This window comes from Watersipora subatra, chromosome 2 (genome assembly GCF_963576615.1).
Source record: "Watersipora subatra chromosome 2, tzWatSuba1.1, whole genome shotgun sequence".
Classification (NCBI taxonomy): Eukaryota; Metazoa; Bryozoa; class Gymnolaemata; order Cheilostomatida; family Watersiporidae; genus Watersipora; species Watersipora subatra.
Genome location: NC_088709.1, coordinates 33274232 through 33290213, shown reverse-complemented (window position 1 = coordinate 33290213; position 15982 = coordinate 33274232). Strand labels below are relative to the sequence as shown.

Genomic DNA, 15982 nt, shown 5'->3' with positions numbered 1-15982 from the left:
TATTGAAATCATATGGACCAAAAGCTTTGCTAAAACTCCTAAAGAATTTAAGAAAGACAGAAGAAATCCTTCTACAATATACATTAGATACAACTACAGCGTAGTAAATAATGCGTTCTGAGAATGTCTACATTATAGTGTTTTACGTGATAATTAAGCGTAAATTACATGTGAATTACCTAAGGTCTTCTAGACCACACCTCTTTGGCCTTTCAAAATGAAAAAAACTAAATTTAACTTCTTAATTTAAAGACTATATAGCAACTGTGGTATTATTGGTTTGTATCAACCATTAATCCCTTTTTGCATCACTTACACTTGGTTCAGGGTCTATGATTATCATATTTTTAGGGTTTAAGTTAAGGGAAGTGCACACCTTTATGCCAATCTAAATTAATTTTCCACATTTTTTCTTGACAGCAAAGTTTAAACAGCAAAGAATCTATCTCAACTGTATAAAATTAAGAAAGAAGTATATATAATAGGCACTCCTACACATACTGTTCCCTTGTTCTCAAATTCTCAAATGATATTTGAGAGCTTGCACCAACTTGATGTTTTACATTATAGACCTATTACGGGGACCTATATGGGACTTTTTCATAATATGAAATAAAAACTTGACATAAATGTTTCCGTTTAATAGAATTGACGTAAAAAGAGGCATGTGTTATAAGAGCATTGACCGTATTTAGCATTTGCTTGAAAGAATCGTAAAACAATTCCTTATATAATGCGGTTAAGGTTAAACTATGAAGGCTGGGCCTTGATGGGTATTGACTGTGCATCTACGGGTGTTTCAATTAACATACAGTTACGATCTTGCTGAAAAATATACTTTTTTGACAATAAATGCACAGACCATTATGCAGTTGTTCAGGAGTAGGAGAATGCTCCTAAAAAGCTCCAACTTTTTTTAAAAGCTCATGAAATTAACAGGAGTTGCTTAGCATTTCTACATAGGCTACTACAAAGGCTATGGTAAATTAGTGATTATACATGTTTGCAATGAACTAACTCACTCACTCGCTTTCCCTCTCACACTCTCTCACTCTCGCACTCTCTTACTCTCTCATTTTCTCACTCTTTCACTCTCTCACTCACTCTCTCACTCTCTCACTCACTCTCTCACTTACTCTCTCACTCACTCTCTCACTCTCTCTCACTCTCTCACTCACTCTCTCACTCTTTCCCTCACTCTCTCTCTAACTCACTCTCTCACTCACTTACTCTCTCACTCACTCTCTTTCTCTCACTCACTCTCTCACGCTCTCACTCTCTCACTCACCCTCTCACTCACTCACTCACTCTCTCAATCACTCACTCACTCTCTCACTCACTCACTCTCTCCCTCACTCTATCTCTCTCACTCACTCTCTCTTTCACTCACTCGCTCTCTCACTCACTCACTTTCTCACTCACTCTCTCACTCACTCTCTAACTCTCTTTCTCACTCACTCTCTCACTCTCTTTCTCACTCACTCTCTCACTCTTTTTCTCACTTACTCTCTCACTCACTCACTCTCTCACTCACGCACTCACTCCCTCACTCCCTCACTTTCTCACTCACTCTCTCACTCTGTCACTCACTCTGTCACTCACTCTGTCACTCACTCTGTCACTCCCAATGTCACTCACTCTGTCACTCACTCTGTCACTCACTCTGTGTCACTCACTCTGTCACTCACTCTGTCACTCACTCTCTCGCTCTCTCTTTCTTTCTCTCTTTCTTTCTCTCTCTCATGCTATCTGTCTCTCAGCGATGTAATAAGCTTTATTGAGTCAATTAGAATCACTCTAAAGCCAAGTCTAGCCTATTTTTTTATCTCTAAGCTTATTCATTTTCAAATCACCCTTTTCACCCGACATACCATTTGCTTTATTTCACCACCACGGAGTCAAATTTCTTACTACTTTTTGTTCATGTTCCTACTCTGCCATATCGGTAGAGTGTGCTTCTCTCTCATAACCCACTGACCCTTTGTAGAGTCACTTGCTCTCACAGAGATCGTGTTCAAACTAATCGTTTTAAGAGAATGACAATATAGCAGCCTTCCGCCACCAAAGCTATATTTTTGGCATATTACTGACTAGAATAAGATAAAACCTGACAGAGTTCTTATATGAAAAGTAATCTTACCTTCAGCAAGCTGGTATGCAAATAGAAAAAGAAAAGCCAATTTCAACAAAGAATTCATGATGTTTGAGCTAGTTGATCAAATTAGCCAAGCAGAGTGAACTGAACACAGGGTGATGTTATTGCCAACAAGCCAACAATAATCTAAGAGCAATTGATTTTTCTACAGTATGAGTAAATGACAAGTTCAAAGGTCAAGCCTGATGTGTAATACTGTAGAGTACACAACAGCAGTAATGACTTAACCATGAGAGGCGTTAGTAATGGAGCTTGCAAACTTCACAGAAAGTTGGATGCACTTTCTCTTTGGTGATCTATAACTCATTCTTTAATTTTAGATCAGTAGTTACTAACAACTATTGGTAATAGTGGTTATACCGCTTTAAGCTTAACACATGACTGTCTATCATACGCTTTGAATAATATACTGAAGCACACATTAAAAACGCAGTAGGTTTGTTCTAGTTCCAAATTTTTTGTGTGAAAGCAATTTTAATATCATAAAATCGGCTTAAAGAGCAATGATGGAATGGAACATACATCAATAAACCTTCTATTTTGAACCTTTCTAGGAAGCAAAACCAGTTTATACAACACTTGGTGAAGAATGAGGATCATTTACTAGCAAACCTTTTAAAAAGTTACAAATAAAAAATATTTAAACATTTTACTTTAGGCATATTAAAATAAACGTTAATTTAGTATATATCGTTTATGTACAAAATCTTAAAATTTGCAAAACAAACTTCAACATGATGCAGCAACACTTCTATTTATTTGGACACAACTGCCACCAGACCCATTAAAATGATCAATTACTAAATATCTTTGAAATGTGTTTTTATAAAGAAACTGCTATATGTTAGCCTATCGAAACTAACCATGAAAGTCTGAATTAAAAGCAGTTAAAGGTTTTTAAAAGAATTTAGTAGTTTACGTTAGTGGCACGTGCCCCAATATTATCAAAAGAAGGTTGAAATAAATTAGGCTTTTAATAACATTTAAACCTTTTAGACTTAAAAATTAGCTTAGTTTCAGTTTGAACGTCGCAAAGTTGTTTTTCATTTTAATACTGTGGTAGTCTTTACCAAACCAACTAATAATACATCTTAAGGTCCAGAACAACTGTAAATTATGATTAATTTATTTGCAGAATGTGGCAAACCAAGATGCTGAATTCTAACAAATATTTTCTACGCGATCTACAGAGTTTCCTGTATAATTGGGATTTACAAAAACTATATTAGTTCTGAACCCAAGTCTTTGAAAGCTATATACATGTACATGTGTCTTTACCAGCACAAACTGAGTTGCAGTGTACAGATTATAATTTATAAAATGCTAAAACTCTCTTCTATGTAATGAGGTTAGCAAAAACTATATTTCTAACTTGTACCTATTGGCAAATTAGTGAGAAGATAACTTCTCTCAAACTAATGTTTTGGACCCTGAACAAAGTAAACACAAAATTATAAAACCTTGAATATCCACTTTGTTGATTTTTGATGATAGAAAAGAATAAAGAGGTTTATGCTTCGAGGATTGGTTTTACCTCAAGCTGCAAATATTTTTCTCTCTAAAGTGTTTTACCTCAAGCTGCAATCATTTTTTTCTCTAAAGCAGTGGTTCTTAACCTTTTTCAGTGTATTTCCCACTTTGACAAACCACACTTTGAGATTTCCGCCTCTCTAGCAGCCGAAAATTGTGATATTTTTGCCACTCTCAGATTGCAGGAGGAGCTTTTTCAGATAGCATTTTGCCATACAGTCAAAATGAATCAATTATTAATTGAACTGTGATAGAAATCATATTTTATGGATAGTTTGTCATGATATACTTTTTATTTATGAAAAAATAAAGTTCAAGATAAACACAACAATAGAGAAATTTAATTATAATAAACACAGTACAAAGTTAGCAGCCCACTGATTTGGTGTATGCTTGTGTGATGCCTCAGTAGTATGGTAGTGATGCGTAGCTGATGTAATGCAGACTAATTATCCAATAAGCTGCTTGATACATCACGAGGCTTGGTTTCCGTATTAATACAGTTCTACCCACAATAAAAGCATGTATCTGCACCATGTATGGGGTGAAAAAACAGTACAACAGCTATATCCTTGAAATGTGCGTAATCAATATTCTCAATCTTAAGCTTGAGAAATTCCCATCTCAAATCCTCAAATTTCCACTGATGGGAAATTTCCCACTGGTTAAGAACCCCTGCTCTAAAGTGTTTTACCTCGAGCTGCTAGCATTTTTCTCTCTAAGTGTTTTGCACTGGTTTAACCTCTGGTAATCTAACAAAAAAGATTTATTCAAACAAAATGTTCGTGTGTTTGTCAGTTTGGTGATAATTCTGAGTTTGGCAACTATAGATATCACTACAACCATGACATCGAATTTTGATAGGAAGCATATTTCACAAATAATAAACAAAACATTCTTTCTCATTTTATGACAAAACTAATTTAGATAAACTTTAAATTGCAAAATTTTAATATATTTATTATCAAATAAAATACGTATCCAAGACTTTGTAGTGAAGAAGATTAAAAAACGCCATTACAAACAAAATGGCTAAACATCAAAACTTACTGTTGAAACATTATTATTGAAAAGGAGTTATAAATTCTGAAGCACAACGTTTGTTTAAAAACTGTAAAATAGGTACATATCATTATCATTATCATCATCATTATCATCATATCATATCCACATATCATTTTATGTGTTGCTATAGTGCATATCAGATGCTAAAAAGTGAATATACAAATATTTACTTTTTAACATCTGATTTGCAACAGTATCACATTCGGATTTAGCCACTGAAAGTACAAAATAATAAAGCGGGTCATTTGTGTTTTATCTAGCAATAAGGTGGAGAGACAGCATTAAGTAGTTAGTACAACAGACAAAAAGACTATTAGAAGTGTCAAGAAGGGCATCCAATTACAAATGCTCTCATGCACCAAGTAACCACTATGCCAATATTAGTACAATATATTGCTGACGACGGCAACAGCACAATGAGTGAAGAAACTGGTAGAAGCACAAAAAACAATAAAGCTAGAGAAGCAGGGCTGCAGCAGTCATGAAGTACATTACTAGTGGGAGGACAAGGCATATAGGTTACTTTCAAACATTTCTTTGCTTCCAAGTATGCCAGGGTAGTACAACTCCCGCTTGTCAGCACTGACAGCGCTACAACAGAAAGGTGGAAGGAAGTAACTGCAACTTTTTCAAGTCCACTTTTTAAAACACCATGCTTTTTAAATCTGTTTTCTTTGCAATAGTTGTGACATTTTAGAGCAATTAACTTTTAAGTTTTTATTATGGTAAACAATACAAACACGTCTATAAAGTAGTGTTAGCAGTAACAACAGTTTAATGGTTAGCTGTATGATGTAACATTAATTTCTAAACACAAAAAACTTCAAAAATAATCTGTCCACCTATTAAATGACATTTCATCAGTTTCTGTAAATGATTTGAGCAATAATATAAGAAGTAAGATATTTATTCTGATTAACATTTTCCAGCGTCAATAAACAGCAGCATTAGGGAAACGACCTTTTTGTTTTGCAGTCATGTTCCACATCAGAATTATTTTTTGTGGTAGATGTAGGCAAGCATAGCCATTTGCAACGTTTATAACCTTAATTCATAGCCAATAATTTTAGTTAAAAACCTCAGTTGGAGCAGTAGATTTCAAAACCTCAATTGATTTCTTGTCTTTAAAGTAAATCGAGTCCAAATGGCAGATATTTTTTAGGCTTAAAACAGTTAAACACACTTTATGTCAATAAGAAATGTGTAAAAAAAGATCTCAAATTGATAGTTTTTTTTCTAAAATTTATTTCCGTGTAAAGTTGTTTTAAACAATTTTAGGTTAAAGTTTATTGTTAAAAATGATATTAAATTCAGTACAATTATCTGAACTAAAGTTTGATGTAATAAACTAATTAGCAAAAATATTCCAAGTTTAATAAATTTATACAAAATAATTAAAGTTGACTGAATTAAAATTATGACTATAATTTACAACTCAATATTTTTAGTAAATTTAAATAATTCGCCATTGAGGAAGCAAAACATTTAGAATAAATATTCAAATTAGATTTTAGTAACGAGCAATATAAAAGTTAATCTTTATGCTAATATATAGAATGTAAGCACATAATATAATACATTAAAGGTTTTTGTGTATGGTCGGGTATTGTGACACACTAGATGCTGATCAAGTGTACTTTGGCTTGTGAATCTGATGGTTCTTTACAGAAGGAAGCAAGACAACCACCTGCTGTGCAAACAGTTTTTTCTTTTCTTGACATGGCGAAAACAACAACAGCAGCAAACAACAACAACAACAACAACAGCAACAACAACTGCTCTATGAAAACCTTCACTACGCAAAGCCATACATTGCGTCTAATGCACTGTCAAGTTAAAAATTTGTTCAATCTAAAGCCATCAGATATTTACATTCCACAGCCAATTAGCACCCTTCAATCATTTAATGTACATCTCTACTATATACAGAACAAAAGAAGTACTTTTACGCAACAACTTTTATGTCAAGAATTAATCTGCAAAATTACTACGTTGTATTCACTGTCATTATTGCTTCATGTAATACTGTTTTATAAAATTCGGATTCTGATATAACTCATTCGTCTTTTTCATTTTTAGTTTTTACTAACATTGCATTAGACAAAAGAAAAGGTACCTGCCCTCCCTACTAAGTCTGGTAATGTGAGCTCGCAGCTACAAATGTGTCACAAGGTTAGTAAAAATAGCTAATGAAGGATTTAGATTGTCTTCAGTTTGTTTCAATGCCAAAAATATATTTTATCATATTTACCTACTAAACTGCTGCGTATGTTGAATTTTGCTGTTGCTGAGATATTGAGGTTCTTTTGTTTCTAAAACTTATGACTTTTTATAATAGCCAATCATGAACATCGTTACATTCATTTAAGTTACTATGAGTTACATATATGTTTTGTTTCTACTCTGTCAGGTGGCGTATACTCGAAATATTACAGTAAAAATAATATAGTTATAATATATATGTATTTTATATTGTTTTATTACTTAGTTTTAACTAGCCAGCTTTCTAAAGATGATCATTTATGACATTGTTGATTGCTTTCTTTACATTGTGGTTGCACTCGCCGACTTTCATGTGAGAATTACAAACAAATTACTCTGCCATCAGTATCTATCTCTGATAAAACCACAGCACTTTTGACAGTTAAACAGTTACATAATACTGTTGTTGTGAATCATCAGATTGATTTTTGAGTTGTTAAAAGATTTGCAATCTCACAACAAAGTATTACCAAGAATGCCGTGCAATATTAGTCACAACAAATTAGTCTTCTATAACAAGAGCAGACAATTCATAATTAAAAAGGCAGTTTTTAAGAGCCCATACTCACAGTATGCATCCTTTATTATTGTGTTGTGTCTGTAAAAACAAAACACTAATAAAGATAGAACACAATTAAAATAAAGAATGATTTTATTGTGTTCTTCAATGTTACTAGTTAAACGATATACAAATTATTAGAATACAACCCAATGCTTGATAGACTAGATATAATATTAAATTTTTGGAGCTAAATTTACATTATAAATTACAGTCAGTGTTGTTGCTGAAATATATGTAAAAAATAGTTTAATCTAAAAAAAAGCTGCTTAAGTAATTTAACACCAACCTTGTCTCCATTTCTAAATATTCCTGTCACCAAGAACTTGGTCAGTGCTGTCACTAGTGAGTGGTCTCTCGATCATGAGGTAAATCTGCAATCAAATTTTTTCTTTTCATAATAACTGGCACATAATTTTAATAATTTAAAAGCAAAAAAAGTTGCATCTAAATGTTATAAAATAATATTATCAGAATTTTCCATTGATTTAGATATTCTATGATTTCCTTAGATTGAGACATGTGCTTCAAATAAAATATCAAAAGAAATCCTACATCATGCATAGCATAAAATATTCAATTTAACTAAAATCTTGAAGTTTAAATTTTTTATTTTTTAGGCACAAACATCTTTTTAATAAATGAAAAGGCTTAAAAAATGGTAATTTAAATATAGTTTGTTAGTGCATATTTCTAATAGGTAACTTTACCTTTGAAGTAGCTGCCAAAGCACTCTCTGTGCGTTTCATAGAACTATCTGAAAGAATAGTAGTGCTTGGTTGTTTAGTCTTACTTCTAGTCTTCCCCTTTCTGCAAGAATCAAATATTTTTTTAGTAAACAAGCATGAGTTTAGTGAGAACTGAAAAAGACCAATGCTAGCATTATTACTATGAGGCAATCAAGGAACTGTAAGGTAACATTGTTTGCAAGATAAATAAATAGCGCAATACTTGATGTTTAATGTTTTTCAACAAAAAACAAACTCTTTAAAACTCATAACACAAACTATTAAATTTCTAGCTTTTAAATGTATGTCTGGCAACGTTTTTTAATATTTACAGCAAAATGTCATTTGCTTTTAAACTACCATCTAAAAATTATACAATTAGCAGGTGACAACTTCTTTTTATTGAATGAAACATTTCATGACTTTATGCTATTTATAAACTTATCAATTCGATCATGTGATACAATAGAACTATACTTGTAAGATTAATGTGCAAGCAATTAATATTCGATATTTTAGCAATTATCACAATAACAATAATTGTGATATTGGATGTGATATAAAATATCACAATAGTGAACATGATATTTTATATCACATTTAATATTGTGATATAAACAGATTTTAACCAGTCATACCTAACAGTTCTGTGCAGTACACAAGCCAGTGCTAATATGATTGATATGAGTAGCAATCCTCCAATTCCTATTCCTGTACCAACCAGCAAAACTTGAATGTCATGAGATGAAACGTTTGATTCTGAAGTCGAGCCTGTAGCTGTCATCATGTATGTAATACCTAAAGAGATCTGAACACAGTTAATACAATTCATGTAGTTGATGATATAGTGTGGTACTTAATGGAACTTGAGATGGTGCTGTCATGAAAATTAAATAATAAAAAATCATTCTTTTGTTTTCTATTCTGAATAGGACATTAAAAGGTATTTGCAATCTTTGCACTGTAAGAACTAAAAACATCTCTCAACTATATGTGAAAATTAAAAATGAATCAATAAAGGTGAACATTTTATATAAATAAATTGTCTCTAGTTTTATTTCTAACCTTTGCTACGGGGGCTTGTTCTTTGAAGGGTTACAACAGTAGAGAAATTAGTCGTCATCGGAGATGTTAGCAAAACTGAAACAAATAAAATGCCATCAAAGTAATAGGCACTTATCATGAAGGGGAGTGCTGAGTGGGTTGTCTGTTTTTTTGATTTTCATTGTTGCAGTCTCAATATTACCTCAGAGGGAAAATGATATAAAAAGAACCTATCTAAAAGCAGATAAGCACTTCGATCAATGTTTTTAAAGTTTTGAAATTTCGCTTTTACTGTTGCTAACAGTATAACACATTTAAGCGTGCAGATTACATGTAGCAGCAATTCGATGAGATGGAATTTCAGATTTTGGAAGTAAAACTTTTTGAGTAGAAATTAATCTTGATTTTTTAGCAATGGCTAAAGCGTAGTGGCCAGGCTTGAGCATTGAAACATTCGACTGTTGCACTTACCTGAGTATTTGAGAAGAAATCCTCCACCTTCAGTTTCATCCGAATTTGATTTGAAATTTAGCAAGAGAATTTGCGAGCTCGTCACAAGAGAAATATCTGAAACCATTATCGTTGAAAGGTTTGTGTTAGAACAGAAAAAAACGGAGTGAGACGAAAAATTATTATGCGGATATAATTTGACGTCATCTCCAGTTGCGTTGCTTTCACAATGCTCGTTTAGTCCAATGTTTAGGTAGATAAACTCAAGTCTTATAAATAGGCCTTTTGATGCATTTAGCGACAATTTCTGGTCCATGTTCTTTTCATATGGCGACTGGTTGAAGTTGAAGTCAGCATGACTCTCTACGTAGGCAGCAGAATGATAGTATGGCTCTTTTTCATGAGCGTTATTCATTGTCAATAAGGGATATGCTAAAAAGACAAAAATGCAAATATTTAAATGATCATTACGTAAAATGTCATCAAAAAATAATTAAGTCATGCTTTACCTTAGAACCTCTAATTGAACATTTATTTGACCACTAAGAGAGAAGAGTTGAAAAATAGAGCGCCACCCTCTATTTGAATGCCACCTCCATTTGACCGCCACTTTGACTATCTTTGGTCTTTATGAACCCATAAAAGCGACTTATCATTGGAAAAGCATTTGAAAAATCATGGTAATACTAACTCATTTACATTATAACAATTAATTTTCTCGTTGCCCGATTCCAAGGTTTTTTGCTTTTTTTCATTAAAACTTTGAAAGTAACACGATAGAAATAATTTATAACTGTCTCAGGCTAATAGTAGTTCCTTGTTTAACTCAATCTTGATACTCTGAAGTACATATATCTATATATATATATATATATATATAAAATTAGTTATATACAAGTATACAAGTTATATACAAGTAGATATATATATATATATATACATATATGTATATATATATATATATATAAAATATTTATAAGTGGAACTTCACTCTATAAGTTAAACATTTTATTACTAATAGTTTCATGTGGTACACTCAGTATCACACTCTTCAGATAAAATGTCTAAAATGAATTTCATACTCCAGTATTAAATACGCTGTTATGCAGAGTTAGATAAGCTGATAATTGGATGAGTGTACAGAAGCCAAAAGCCAAATAGTTAAGTGATACAATTACGTAGCAAGAACTTAGATGAATGTCTGCATGATGATAATAGCTCGTTACGTTTATTAAGAGTGCCTAATGATGGTCTGTAAATAATAAAGAATTTCTCCCATAGGCATAAGTTACACTTGTTGGAGATAGTGTTGTATGCTTTAGCATACCGTAGGGTCTTCCATGATATTGCGTAGTTGGTATTATTGTCCTTTAGTGACCATATATATTTACTTAATTCAGTAGAGTTTCTCTTAGATGGGTGGTTGAAAGAACTTTGCAGCGTCCACTTTGTCTATATATATATATATATATATATATATATATATATATATATATATATATGTATATATATATATATATATATATATGTATATATATATACATATATGTATATATGTATATATATATACATATATATATAAATGGTTAGGATTTACGATGGTAGATGAACGATTAGTTTTAGGCCAAAGGTTGTGTTTAGCAAGCAAAACCTTTACATAATGCATTTGTGCTAACTGCAACGTGTGAAAGTTTGGCTCTGCCAAAAGTATGTTTGTATGCTAATATTAGCTAGTTCAGTAGTTCAGAAAAAAAATTGAGGTCAGAAAATATTGTGGAAGGTATTGACCAACCAGAAAATGTTCGTTCCATCGAAAGCAATAATGAGAACGCAGCTATCCGAGCAAACAATGGAAATATTTTTGTTTTAGAAACGGTAATTTTTGTTTCTGCATGTAATATAAATATGGTTTGTTTATGTCACTTGTTCATGAATATATATTTGTAACATTTGATCGATTATCATTATTTAACCTATAAATTTGCATATTTATAGCATATTATTTGATAGCATGATTGCGGTATACCGATCTTTCAATTGATCGACACTCAAGTAGTTGCAATGATCGACAATCGACAGTCGATCATTGCAGTGAGCTTTTATGCAACATTAGTAAATATAGATATAAAATAAAAAAAGTTTTCAAATTTAGAATGAAATAAAATTAAAAGCCCCAACAAACTGTAAAGCAGGAAACAGGTTATAATATCATCGCAGGTTAATTGCAAGCAATATATATCAACTAGTAGAGATCTTTCTCGGTTTCTCAATGCATATTTATTAAAAGATCTTTGACAAATTGGAAGTAAGTTAGCAGATTTATTGCATCCAAAAGATTTAATATCGCTTCACCAGAAAAAAAAGGCAAAATAAAAGTGACATTCGCTTTGCCTATAAAAGGGCTAAATTTATTTTCAAAATTCTGATGAGCCATTTGAAAAATACAACATCCCTCTAGAAGGAGATTTGAAAAGTAGAGCTCCATGGCGTTCAATTAGAGGTTTTACAGTATACATGAATTTATCAATCATTTAAAATAACTTATATTTTCAACTTATATTATCATTATCATCTTGTGTGCAATTTTTCAAGTTGCACATAACATTTGAGGTATATTTTTAACGCTCACGGTAGTTTTTATATTTGTAAAACTAGTTCGGCCAAACTTTGATTGATGACATGCTAAAAATATTGATTTTTTTATGTTATGTCCTTAAGGAGATGGTTGTTTAGAAATGGGTCACACAACAGACCATTTAGCCAATAATAAAAGTATTTACTATCTAACTACTAAGAAAAGTATTTGATTTGCATGTCAGGCAAAATTTTATGTAATTTTTATCATGATTATTTATACTGCTTTCAAGTAACAAAATTTAAACAGCGACTGCGCTAACATGAGCAAAATTTGTATAAAGACAATTATGATAAAGCTTATAATGTTTACTATAAAAATGCTTTATGTCATAAGCCATGGGTAGATGTCGGAAAAACAGATTGCACCTCAAATCCAAAATTTAGCTTAGCAATCAGTCATGCTACTATTCGTACTACTCAACCGAATCAATGTACTTCTGAATAATTGCGCGCCTAGTTATTACACATGACAATCTCACACAGCACGCTGGGTAGCCAGGGTACTAGTTACTAATATAAGAGAGACCAACATTAGCAAGTGATAGCCAATAGCAGCTGAGAAACTTTCAGATCTCAATAAGTACGCACAGCATATTTTTAGTTAGTAAACCTTGTTGTTTCAGGTTCTTTTATTTATTTTTTCGAAAACTTCAAGTTTTGGTTTGCACACATCGTTTCCAGGAGGTATGACAACTTACCTGGCATTGTTTATAAGAAGCAAGACAAATCATACAAAATTATTTTTAATGTACCTATGGTAACAACGATTATATGACATTTTTAAGCACCAGCTGTAACTATTCAAGTCATTACAATTGATTTTTCTTTTTGTTGTGATGCCTATAATTAAGCTCTGGCACTTTTTTGCGGTTTTCAACCACCATACAGCAGTCTGATCAACTTACATGAAGAATAGATACAAGTTCTACAAGCTAGCACTGCCTGTTAGTTCAATAAAAAAAGAATGTTCTTGTCATGGTATAAAATGATTGCACTGACTGATATTAAAATGCAAACCAGTTGGTACTTACAAAGATGCAATTGAATGTAAGTAATAAGTATCTGTTTTTTCAACATATGCTGCCCAACTGTACAAACCTTTGCATAAACACAAAAAAGCAGTGTCTTTGCTGGTTTATTAGAATTCAGAATTGAAAGCAAATATTAATGGATTTTGCAAATAGAATATTGTTCTACATTTTTGTCACAAAGGACAATATTATAGCACATTTCCAATTATTACAAAAATGTTTTTATTGCATTTTACTAAAAACTACTGTTTTATGTTGCTGAATCAATATCATAAAACTGATTTAACTTTATTGAGCAAGTGAACACATAAAAATCGAATGCATTTGAAAAAATTTGTACTTACGTATAGCTATTATTCTTTCCTAAATCATTGCAAGTAATCACGCAAGATTGGTGTTGATCACACACTTAAATAGTATAAAATCACATGAACTTTTAAACTATTAAAACTTAAGTTCAATTCAACAGTTAGTAATGGCTACAGATCAGCTCAGCTTCACAAAATCTTTTTGAATCTTTGTTTTTTTAAAAGAGAATGGAAAGATAACAAATGTAGAAAGAATTTAAGTTTTCATCTTTTTAAGTAGCTAGCAGCAACAAAATGAAAACTTGAAAATTAATAATGGTTACAGATCAGCTCAGCTTCGTAAAAAAAATTTTGAATTTTATTTTGTAAAGAATATGGAAAAAAAAAACAGATAGAAAAACTTTTAGTTATCCTTGTTTTAGGTAGCTAGTAGAAACAAAATAAAGATTTGAAAGACTTTTGAGAACTCAAATTTGTCCCAACCTCAAAACCTTTACTGCTGAGCAAAGATTGGCATTTCTAAATTGGTTCTTGTCATTGGAAAGTGTTCACTCAACGTTACAATTAATAAACTTTATGTTTTATACATCACCTTAGAGCTCAGAGCAAAGATAACTAGCTAGCCTCATGTGTTAGTGTAAGCACACTCCATACAAAATGCTTTATACTAAAACTTGTTCAAATTTTCATAGAACACAAGCAATAACAAAAGAATAGTCACAATTTGACCTTACCTTTCATCGTGACGTTAAACCTAGGTCGTTCGCCATATTTTCTTAACGAGAAGATTATATCTAACTCAGTGTTTTTTAATAGAACAGTTACTGTTATGGCACACAGGTCTTCAGTCTGATGTATTACTTCCCATTTCTTAGTTAAGTTTTTGTTAGAATTATTCAAAATCAAGAATTCTATTTCGCAAGATGCATTCTCATCTAGTTTGATACTCCTATACTCGAGGTGAGCAACAAAATTTGAAAGGTGAGCAGGAGGGCGTATTTGAATATCACAGGATTCAGTTGAGTTGTATCGTTCCGTCGGGTATTCAGGACTCAGTATAATTATTGCGTCTTTAGAATAATTAACCTTTTGTTCAAGATATTGGTCACAGAACTTGACGCATTCCGAGAGATCTAAAAAGAAACAGCAATAATCATTGTTTTGGTTACTAAAAATGTTGATTGAATTTAAGGCTCATGTGATACGAAATATATGGAGCTACCATAAAAATTATCTAGGCTATAATACATAAGCTAACATAGTTTAGGCTTAAAGGTTAATGCGGTAAAGGAAAAATACGCCTAATTCACACAAAAAAAGAAAAAATCTTGGACGCAATCAGCCAGGCCAAAATTTAATGGGCATTTTTCAGACATCAGTTTAGCCAATGATGGCTCAAACTCTAATCTACAACCCCATTAACAATATTTCTCTCAAGACCACACTTAAATTCTGGATGTATGTTTGTTTAGAATCTAAATAAATTTTGAACTGGTGCAGCTTTCTTATCAATATCAGTAGATTTTACCCTATAAATTAGTAAATAACAGTAATACAAATAAATGTATGAGATGAAAGCGAGACTAGCTTTATCCAATAGGAAGGCTAAACAGCAAATAGCCACCAGATCATATCAATCCTCTCTCCTACCAGTTTTATATACCTTAACATAGTTTTAGTACTACAAAGCTTTAACAGAATCATTGCTTGAAACAAACTGTTTATGTAGAACTCTTTATTTGATGTTATGTAAAGTAATGTTTGTTTTTGTGTATAGTAACCATTAGGTAAGCAAATAAATTTACCACAGCTAAGTGATTTTATCTGTTAGTATGACCACATAACTCTATGCTTGTGGCTGAAAAAAGTCACAAGATAAGCTCTCAAACATCTAGCCATGCGTATCATCCATGTTTATTACTATGTTTACATTGTGTGGATGATACGAATTTGGAATTGTGTGCTCATTGAGTTTGATAAGTGTTTCAATGTAGATTCGCATCTTGAGGGAATCATGTTAAAAATATCAGGAGTTCCATGCCAAAGGTATAAGTAGTGCACTCTTGTCTAGCTTAGCAACACGCTTACGAAAAAGGCGTATTGCTAAGCTAGACAAGAGTGCACTACTTATACCTTCGGCATAGAATTCCTGATATTTTTAACAAGAATCCCTCAAGATATGTGGAATGATCAGCACATCATTTTATAGTTGC

At 32.0% G+C, this 15982-nt stretch overlaps 1 protein-coding gene across 2 annotated transcripts in view; it reads right to left on the bottom strand.

The window, feature by feature from the left end:
* Positions 1–2263, bottom strand: part of LOC137387564 (uncharacterized) — a 47339-nt gene extending 45076 nt beyond the window's left edge. Inside the window, exon 1 of one of the 2 annotated variants that reach the window (XM_068074024.1) lies at positions 2141–2263. Coding sequence is in view for 1 of the 2 variants with exons in the window: in XM_068074023.1 (XP_067930124.1) it covers positions 2141–2198 (58 nt within the window). In the remaining variant the exon portion in view is untranslated. The remainder of the gene's footprint in view (positions 1–2140) is intronic. The other variant, XM_068074023.1, reaches the window with a different exon arrangement.
* Positions 2264–15982: the final 13719 nt, after the last annotated feature.